This window comes from Monopterus albus, unplaced genomic scaffold (assembly GCF_001952655.1).
Source record: "Monopterus albus unplaced genomic scaffold, M_albus_1.0 scaffold33.1, whole genome shotgun sequence".
NCBI lineage: Eukaryota > Metazoa > Chordata > Actinopteri > Synbranchiformes > Synbranchidae > Monopterus > Monopterus albus.
In genome coordinates, this window is record NW_018127913.1 from 1,629,852 (window position 1) to 1,640,396 (window position 10,545).

Sequence of the window (10,545 nt, forward strand, 5' to 3'; positions counted from 1 at the left end):
CCGAGTGTCCAAGGTGGGGGTGGGGTGCGGCCCTGTATGCACCACATATGTTACTGTAAACATGATCTAGACTGTTCTTGCCCCGGGTGGGAATGTTCACATGTTGGTAATATTTGGGGAGTACAGTCTTTAAAATGCACTGGTTAACCCTGGTGTCCTGTTAAATGTTTAGTTTACACTGGTGATGTCCGTGGATATTATTTACCCGCATCATCTTTTGGCTTTGTAACTCAACATAATCAAAGAATTCTAATCTAAAACAATGCAATAACCAACTCTAATAATCAACAGATGTTTACATTTGCCCTTTACCTTTGTTAGACTACATTACATAAGGGTTAAAACTGTGTTATGCTAATTTTTTGTTAGACAATTGATTAAAAAAACAACAAATTTACAAATGAAGCAAGATTTTTCACAACTGCTGATTTTTGTTTGAACCTCAGTAATTTCAAACCCTCAGGACAGTTTGCACAGCACAAGATGAACACACAGTAACTATAAATGCGTGTGCTTGATCTACCAATCTACCATCACTATTCCAAAGAAGGGAAATATGGAGCGGCACTTTCAGACCGTTCATAAAAACTACGACACTCATTCATACATATATTTTGTGTGTGTGCATGTGCATATGCGTGTGTAGTATTTTTAGTGTAGGTCGATTTTGACTTGGTAATTTGAAAAGTAGCTTGCAAGGTGAAAAAGTGTGGGCACCCCTGCATCACATGATCTGTGGTTTTTGGCCACAGATTTCCCCATCCCTGTGCAGTGTACTCATCAGAACAACATTCTTGCCTTTCTTTGGCACACACAAACCTATACATCACATGAGGGGCAGAGCCTTCTTGAGTGGGTGTTGCATATGTATGTCCTGCACTTGATGCAGGTATGTTTTGTTTTTCTGTCCTTCTTGGGTCCACACACTCCACAGCGCTTATGTTGCCTGGGGCTGGCCGCAACCTAGAATAATGAAAAGATAAGAAATTATACTTAGCACCTAGTTTCTCTCTCTCCCAAAGCAGGAGTGTCTCACATTCAGTATCCTGCAACAGCGTCACACACTTACCTCAATGTCAGCCTTTTCTTTACAGTCACTATAGGTTGTGAAATGTGAAGGACAACGCTGGCTGACAAGGTGTTGGCTGTAAAGGAGAGCACAGAGATGTAAATGTTTGAAGTGGAGACATTTCTTCATACCTTCTGACTGTCACTCTCTCAAAGCATGAGGGTCGTAAACTGAAATACTTTTATGCGAAACTAACCGCTGGGGACGGGGGTGCACAGTGTGCAGTCATTGAAAATTTGTTCTCATATATGCTCTTCACACAAAATGAGCCAAGGCCATTGAATTTGAGCTCGAAAAAATAATTGCTAGTATCTTTTTTCTTTAGATGAAAAGTGAAAGCGGGTATAAAATACCCGAACAGGGCACAAGTCGTGGCATGTTCTGCATCATCGCTGGCTCCTTGAACAGATATGTCTGTATCTCTGCAGTCTGACTGCTTATGAGAACTGAGTTGGTGTAAGCACACAGCAGCAAAATACAATCAGTAAATACATATGGTATCTATTCTAGATCTACTGTTTACTCTTTGCAAGTACAGAACCTATAATAATTATACTGTGGGTCACTTGATGTTACTGTCCCTTGATAAACATTTTTCCAACACAATGATTTACAACAATTGGTGAACAGTACCAACATATAATATGTTTTACTCTCTCATTGAGAAGCAGTACCTCTGAAAAATACATCTCTCAAACAATTCTGACACTGGATTGTCTGTGTGGATGGGTCTGCCTTTCTACACAACACATGATGCACAGAGTTTCAGAGTATGTGAACCACAGATGTACTTTTTGCAGTTGATGCAGGTGAACCGGGTCTTGGAAGCTGTTGAGGGTCCATACACTTCGCAACACTTCCTCTTTTGGCCAGTGGCTGCCATCTAGAATAATGAAATGACTATTAGTTCAGGATTTATTTCCCCCATTATGTCTCCTAATACTCTACATATCTCTCTCTCACATACACATATACTGTATATACATCTATACATACTGTATATAAAACAAACACAAGGATACTTACTTCAGGTGCTGGAGGTTGTGATCGTGTGCATACTGCAGGTGGGACAGCAGGATCCTCCTGTAACCTCCTAACGATGGCAAGAGAAGCTGGGTTCCTGGGCACATGTTGTCTCCTCTGTATGTGTGGTGTCACTAGTGCCCTGCCTAGCTCCTCTAAAAAAAGACGTCTTCTTTGGAACTTGTTCTGTTTCCAGTCCGGGTTAAGTGCCATCCAGATTACAAAGGCATTGTATGCCGAAACATCTAGGATGTTGAATAAAATCACAAGTGGCCACCGTAATGTTCTTCTTTGGCAGCTGTAGCAGGATAGCAGCTTGTCAAGATTGTCAACTCCTCCTTTGGTGGCGTTGTAGTCAAGTATGACCTCTGGCTTGCGGTCCTCCTGGCTGCTGATTCTCCCATCCCTATGAAGAGTGCTCATAAGCATCACATTTTTGCCCTTTTTGGGTATGTAGGATACGAGGGCAGTGTTGGCCGTAAACACAAAGGTGGAGGAATGGACTGGCCTGTTCTTTACAATTAGAAGCTGAGGTGGGAGCTCAGTGCTGTTTTTTCTAATTGTGCCAACCATTGTCAGCTTTCTTTTGAGAAGTTCCTGTCCCAGGCTGTATGTAGTGAAAAAATTATCACAAGTGATGTTGTGCCCACTGAGGCTCTCCGTCAAATCAAGAACAACCCGTGTCCCCTGGTTTTTCTCAGGGGCTCCTCCCTCTGCCTTCCCTGTATAAATTTGCATGTTCCATGCATAAGATGATGTCGCATCACAGGCAGTCCATATTTTTATTCCATATTTTGCTGGCTTGGAGGGCATATACTGCCTGAAGGGGCAACGGCCTCTAAACCCCACAAGCCGTTCGTCTACAGTCACATTGGGCCCGGGGTTGTAGAGAAGTGGAAGACGTTCCACCCACTTGTCCCACACAGTACGGATGGCTGCCAACTTGTCCTTCCTCCGCCTAGCAGGTTCCGATTCCCGATCATCAAACCGGATAACCCTGGAGAATGTTTGGAAGGTCTCCAGTGACATTGTGGCTCCAAAAATCGCTCTTCCTGTCTCAGCATCCCAAAGACTTTGAGTTGACTCCCCTCTAGATCTGTAGACACCTGCAAGGATGAGGATCCCAAAGTAGGCTTGCAAATGTATGATGTCCATCTCTTTCCACTGCTCCCCAAAAACACGTCTTCCCTCAAGGTTGGTCATGTCCCGAATGATTTTCTGGACTGAGTGAGGAATCAGCAGTTCAAATGATGACACTATATCACGAACATGTCTCACAGCCATTTGTGTGGGTCCTGGTGCCATCTTTATCTTAGCAACTGAGTGGCGGGCTTGACTGATCGGAGATGAAAACCATTCAATCTGGCCATTCTTGGATATAGTTGGCTGTGAGGATCCTCCAGCAGTGGGAATTGCAGTTTTTTCTGCTGCCTGCTCTGAGCCCTCATCCTCAAATTCACTCTCATATTCAGAATTTGTTTCAGTATTGTCCTCATATTCTGCAGAATCTGTGACATCCTCTTCTTCCCCTCCACTACCTGTCTCACTCTCTGCTAAAATTAACTCTAATGCCTGCTGAGCAGTGTACATTTTGTCCATAGTGCTGGACGATTGTAGATGAAATGACATACACTGTCAGGTCTGCTCGGCGCTACCTCTCTCTCTCTTTGTTCCTCTCTCCCTGTCTCGGCAGGTGTTGGCTCCCTGGATGTGGCTCACAGCTGCGGCGCATCAATAATCAACATACACGCATTAATAAGCCACAGAAAGACACCAGCCAGACCACTGTGTGTGAATCAGCTCCACGTTACCTTGGCTCTCCTACGTGATACTAAGGACCGCGTTTACTCTTCGCGTTCGGCTCCCTTTCCTCGACTTACGGCGGCAGCAGTCTTCCTTCCCCCTTTTTCCTGTGTGCGTCGCCGTTGTCACCTCAGTCCGCCGGATCTCCACCTCTAGCGTGCAGGGCGTCATCCTCTCCATCCCTTCGGCTGCATCATCCTCATCTCTCCACCCGCTGCCTGTGACTGTTCGTCTTAGCATACAGCTACTCACCCCCTCTGCTGCTGTGCTCCACTTTACGAAACAAAAATATATTGCAATACACAGTATTGTATAATATAATGCAATATATTAAATAATATTTTCATATATTGAAAACTAGCACTTTTGTTTTTCAATATACTGCAATATATGTATGCACCAGGTAATGGCTATAGATAAAAATGAAAAATGTTGCAATGGAGACAAAATCTGCACTATGTTTTTACATGTAATAGTTTTATTGATACAAATGCATTCATTTCTCTTTCATCAGTTAGCATGAGCAGTCATCTCACTATATTTGCATAGACACCTGCAAGGATGAGGATCCCTAAGAAGGCTTGTAAATGTGTGATGTACATCATACATCTCATAAAGGAATATATATATATATATCCCCCACAATCTCCTTATGTAACCCCTCTGGCATAAGGAGGATGTGGTAAAGATGTGGAAGGTGAAGGCACAAGTGGCCCTCGTGGTAATAGGAACACTGGGGGCTGTGACCCCCAAACTGGGAGAGTGGCTCCAACAGATCCCAGGAACAACATCTGAGATCTCTGTCCAGAAGAGTGCAGTCCTAGGAACAGCTAAGATACTGTGTAGGACCCTCAAGCTCCCAGGCCTCTGGTAGAAGACCCGAGCTTGAAGGAAGGAATACAAGACCGCCCCAAAGTGGGGGGCAAGTGTGGAATTTTTTTTATATATATGTGTGTATGACATTACACAGGGAAGAAGTTGTATAATCTGGTGCCTTGTTAGTTATTTTGTCAACATGGTAGGAAGAAATATTTTCTTTTTATACTTTAATGATTGAGTGCTCACTTTCAAACTATTTGCCTGTACAGATGTATTCTGTGCATACATCTACATTGTTCACTGTGGTCTGATTAATGACTATGGAACTCCAGTTAGACCAGGTAACACCGAGTAAAATGGCAAGCTACAGACGTATATAAAAATCTGTGACCTTTGTCTGTGGGCCAGATTTCAGATTAGTTTTAATTTGAACATTGTCCATAGTTTGAAATGTGCCCTTTGACCAAGAAACTACATAGCATTATACATAAAAGCAAAATACTGACTTTTTTCTTGCCAGCAAACACCTACTTTGCCCTTAACTTTTCAGTTCTCCCCACTGGATCTTGGAGGCATACATGTATAAAAACATGCATATTGAGGCAGATTAATAACATACATGTTTCTTTGAACATTGTCACATCAAATATCTGTTTCCTGCCACGCAATACTCTTTTCATGCCCCTTACATTTTCTACCTTAATCAGTGTACTGAGTAATCTGTCTTCTGACAGCAAAGCATGTTTTGTTACCTTGTTGCTCTATTATAATGTAATAGTAAACAGTGATTGTGTCCATTCTGTAACAAAACAGTGAAACTGTTCCTATTACTACTCTGGTAAACTCCTGTGAGTAATACAGTTGTCCTCTGACTAGAAGTCTACTGAATATTTTCACAACTGTATCGACAGTGATTGAAAGTTGCTCTCTCACTGCCAGTATCTCTTCCCCAGTAAGTTTTCATGAATAATGCAAACCAAAGGTAACAACCTGATCTGCTACTCTTTCAAACTGCTTCAGTTTTTTTTTTTTTTTTTTTGGACCAGTTTAGTTATAAAGTTGGGGACACTGAGATATAACGTTTCTCAGTGTGATATTTCTCAAAAAAGTCAATACCTTTTATTATTTTTAAAAGGACCACCCTGAGTGCTGTGAAACATTTTACTATTTCTCCCATTAAATGGTTCAAAAATATATCCTGAATGTGCCAAACAAAGGTCCCCCAGTTAGTGGATATAAAGGTTATCGCCAAGAATAATCCCACCAAAGATCTCGGCGTCCGTGAGGTTGGAAGTGTGGGGGAAGAAGCTGACACCTTCCAAGCCTTCAGAAGTAAGTATTTTTGCAATGAATATATTATTTGAAATTAAACGTGCAGTTTAGCATTGTGTTGCTTATGGTGATTTCCTTTTGTTTATTTTTCATTTAATAAGGTGAAACTGGGGAATGATGGAGACATCACTGTCTCAGTTCATTGTTGGGAGACTGCAAAAGCACAAAACACAGCCAATTTGATGGCATGAATGCTGGCAATGGAACATTTTAGTGTTGATGCTCTCCTGAAGGCCAACCTTACTGGAGGGATCAATAAGAACGATCCTACAGCAGAGCGATGGCAGGCTCTTGATGGGGAGGAAAAATCTTCAAGCTTTACTTGGTAAGATGTGCAATATTTTCAGAGCTGTGAAAGGCTTTCCTTTTACATGTATTCCTTATTTTTATAGCTATACTGATTGTTAGACAAATTGCCTTCTGAGCACAAGCGTTGGCAGAAGTAGTTTGAGTCACCCAGTTTCCGTATTATTGTATAGAAAGGGTTCTTAGGACACATCATTATGGATTAAGTTAATACCTTAAAATAAAATACTAGCTCATCAGGGTACTCTCTGATTACCACAGCCAGTGGCATATATATTTGCATTGGTGTAACCCCCAGCTAAATGCAGAACCTCTTTGTGAAAATAATATAACCACAGACTACTTGCCTCAAAACTAAATCGGTGAAATATAGTAGTTACACACTGGCACTGACTTAGTCTCAGAAAATGAATCTAACAGTAAACAAATCTGAAACCACAGTTCACAAGACAATACAGTCTTTAGATCCGTCATCTGCATAGCACCAAGCAGCATGTAACAAGCCTGCATTCAATTAGCATAATAAAATATAAATAACTACACATTAACACATGCATCTGTAAAGATCAAGAGGGGGCATTGACCATCGCTGTCATATCCAGGGTTTGGAATTGTCTAAAAACATGGGATCAACAGACTCCTGGGCTGCAAGTATAGTTGTATATCAGCTGTTTTTATTAGGGTTTTGATGGCTTCATTATCAGAGGTCATAATATAAAATCTGATACACAACAGTCAGTTGGGCAGATTGCCATGAAATTTGACTGGCACATTCATGTTCCCCATAGAAGGAACCATGCCAAATTTGCTGACCTTATGACATGGCCTAAGGGTGTCCTCTAGCTTATGATTAATGTAGGTATTATGGATATTGTTATAATTCCTCCTGACTTTTATTACAAATTATGTTATTGTTCTGTTCCACAGATGCTGTTGTAAACCACCATCCAGGGACCAAGATATAAGAAAATCGGTCAACACAAGAATCTGAATTAAGGCACCAAGTAAAGCAAAAACAAGATGGACTGTTTAACATAACCGACTAAATATATGGGCCAGGCAGCACGGTGGCACAGTGGTTAGCGCCGTTGCCTCACAGCGCGAAGGTTCCAGGTTCGGGCCCCACCTAGGACCTTTCTGTGTGGAGTTTGCATGTTCTCCCCGTGCTTGCGTGGGTTCTCTCCGGGTACTCCAGCTTCCTCCCACAGTCCAAAGACATGTGGCTTAGGTTGATTGGTGTCTCTAAATTGCCCATAGGAGTGCATGTGTGTATGGTTGTTTGTCTATGTGTTAGCCCTGCGATGGATTGGCGACCTGTCCAGGGTGTACCCCGCCTTCGCCCGATTGGCTCCGGCCCCACCCGTGACCCCGCTCAGGGATTAAGAGGTAGAAAATGAATGAATGAATATATGGGCCAATTTATAACATGTTTTCTCCTCTTTTCTGGACCTTGTTTAAATGAGTGATTAGCTTGTTTAAAGGTGACCTATAGAGTTCTAAAGAATACCTGTAAATGTACCTTGTACATATCAATCTGTCGAATCCAGACTGTGTGTATATAGTACGTTATTTTTATTCCTAATGCACATTCCTTTGCTTGATTGCACATTACTTTACTTCTGTTCTCAGCCTTACATTGGATACTTGCCCACTGCTGCCTTACATAAGGACATGTACATATGAATCGAGAGCTGCTGTACAAGAGTCAAATTCCTCGTGTGTCCACACCTGGCCAATAAAGTTGATTCTGATTCTAAACCTCTCCAGTAGTTGAACCAATGGCTGAAGATCAAATAATTAGTTTAACAAGATGGTTTTGAAGTGCTGTATTTTAGTCACTTAAATGGAAAATAGATTTGTATCTAAGTTTCCTTGACTGCTTACCCATGTGTGTGCTTTTTTCTTTTTTTTTTTAAACATATGCTTTTGGACACTGTGTATACATGAAAACACACACACCACACATGCTATATATTTACAAATACAGTATATTGTTACATAATGTATATTTCCTCATTGTGTACATGTGTTGCCTACATGCTCTAATATAAATGTGAATATATATCCAGTACACCATAATTTGTTACTCATAAATTTCCATATATTAAGTGTTGATTATAAAATTACATACATCAAAATGTATGAATATATTTTTCAATATATGAAAAGCGTCAGTTCCTTATGTATTCAATATATTAAAACATATCCAGCATATGCTGTAATATATTTTAGAAACACTAAATACGTATATTGACAATATATTTCGAAATGTATTTTCTTTGCATAAGGAGCAGGTGTTTTCTCAGTACTTTGATCAAGACACTGTAGCAACATTGAATGGTCTTGTGAGTGGCTGAGAGAGAGAGAGTGTGTGTGTGTGTGTGTCTGTGTGTTTGCCTTTGTGTGGGCTTTTGTGTGAAAATAAGCTAAGGCCATAAAGTTTAAGGCCAACAGCTTTTTTTCTTGTCAGTTTTCCTTCAGTGAAAAAATCTAAAACGGGTCAATTTGACCCGAACACCACCTGTCTCACTCTGCTAAAATTAGCTCTAAGGCCCTCTGAGAAGTGTAGCTTTTGCTCTTGCTGCTGGAATGTGAAATATACAGGAGTTGGACATTCTCAGTGGAGCTGGACAGAGGTGGAAGCTTTTGTTACATCCTCAGCCAGCAACTCCACCCACACATGTGCCAGTAGACGAGGCACAGCTGTTTCCAATCTGCCCAGCACTACTTAAGCCAGGCGTTGGCGTGCTTTGTCGCCAGTTCATTGTTTCTGCACTGCCAGAAGTCTGCCCCAGCTCCTATTTGTGATTCTACCTGTTTACTTTACCTGCTTACAGATGCTGGGTGTCAAAGTGTGCTCCAGTTTACCTGTTTCCTGCTTCGTTGGTGGTGTGTGTGTGTGTGTGTGTGTGTGTGTGTGTGTGTGTGTGTGTGTGTCTTCTTTGTCTTTCTCAGTCCGCTGCCTGCTCCAGAGACACGCCATGCCAAATGCCTCTGCTTGCTCCATGAGACATACCTGTTTATCTCCAGCTCACCACTATACTGCTTTCCACTCCTCCGGTGTATCTTGCTATTCTCCACCCAATACCTCCTTGGTGAGTTCTGCCATCAGTTCCTCCTGTCATCACCCGCCCAGAGGAGCAGCTTCATCAGCTTTCAGCAGCCACAGTCCCTCAGCAGTTTCCCCAGTTCTCCTCCACAGTCAGCCTCCATGTTAAGGTTGGTCCCCCTCACCAGGAGGGTGAGGGAGAACTGAGGTTGGACTCAAGATTGCCGACCCAGGTGCTAGTTAAAAAAAAAGGAGGTTTAATGGTGGGAAATGCACAAAAAAAAAAGCAACAGAGTCACTGAATACGTACAACTAGGACCGGGCAAAGACAGCTGAGGAGACCAGGATGACCAGGGAAGTGGACAGGCTAACGGTAGGAACCAGGAGAAGATGAGGATCAGAACGGACAGGGGAACAGACAACTAATCAGGAGGATTGGCGAATGAAAAAGGACATCCACAGCACAGGAACTGTCAGCATGGAATGTCCAGAAACGTATAACAACGAACCAAAACAATGAACCAACGTACAAAATGCGATCCACAACACAGGAACTGTCAGCGTGAAAAACAAAATGACGTATAATACATACCACGAAAATAGGTCTGTTACCGGGTATGCGAGTTATGTAGGATAAGTATGGTAAATAGTTAATCCTCTGGCGACAACGGAGCATCTGCCAGAGGTATAAATAAGGAGGCAGGTAATCATCGGGATGCACCCCAGCTGTGCACACCGACAAACGAGTCGCTAATTACCGAATGTAACACAGCTGAGGTGCAGATCCCGCAGGTCAAGAGAACAGAGGAGAGAAAGGTGGAAGAGAGGCAGGTCGCGCCGAGCGGACCTGACACTCCACTCTCCCCCATCCTTCTCTCCTGCATCTACCTGGGGTCCCTTTCAGTCTGTGATTTCCTGAAATTTCTTTTTAAATTCTGTGTCTCAGAGTGGGAATGCACCTACAATGTGAATTTCAGACCCCTCCATGATTTCTAAGTGGGAAAACTTGCAAAATCGCAGGGTGTTCAAATACTTCTGTTCCTCACTGTAAATGTAGTGGCCTTATGGTTCTGCTGGACACCCACCGATGGTTGTGATGACTGTCCCTGAGAAAAAAAAGGCACTGGCTAAAACCCACTTGCTG

General features: G+C 42.3%; 1 protein-coding gene and 1 long non-coding RNA gene across 2 annotated transcripts; one reads left to right on the plus strand and one right to left on the minus strand.

The window, feature by feature from the left end:
- Positions 1 to 764: 764 nt before the first annotated feature.
- LOC109958535 (piggyBac transposable element-derived protein 4-like) lies at positions 765 to 4,133 on the minus strand. The gene is made up of 4 exons (XM_020597249.1): positions 2,096 to 4,133; positions 1,861 to 1,952; positions 1,070 to 1,145; positions 765 to 963 (listed from the first exon to the last, which is right to left on the minus strand). The coding sequence occupies exons 1-4, from the start codon at positions 3,719 to 3,721 to the stop codon at positions 820 to 822; spliced, it is 1,938 nt and encodes a 645-aa protein (XP_020452905.1). The 5' UTR covers positions 3,722 to 4,133; the 3' UTR covers positions 765 to 819.
- A 1,737-nt stretch (positions 4,134 to 5,870) lies between these two features.
- Positions 5,871 to 7,462, plus strand: LOC109958554 (uncharacterized). Its single transcript, XR_002274698.1, has 3 exons — positions 5,871 to 6,046; positions 6,148 to 6,371; positions 7,280 to 7,462. It is a non-coding gene; the product is annotated as an uncharacterized LOC109958554 (long non-coding RNA).
- The last annotated feature ends 3,083 nt before the right edge of the window (positions 7,463 to 10,545 follow it).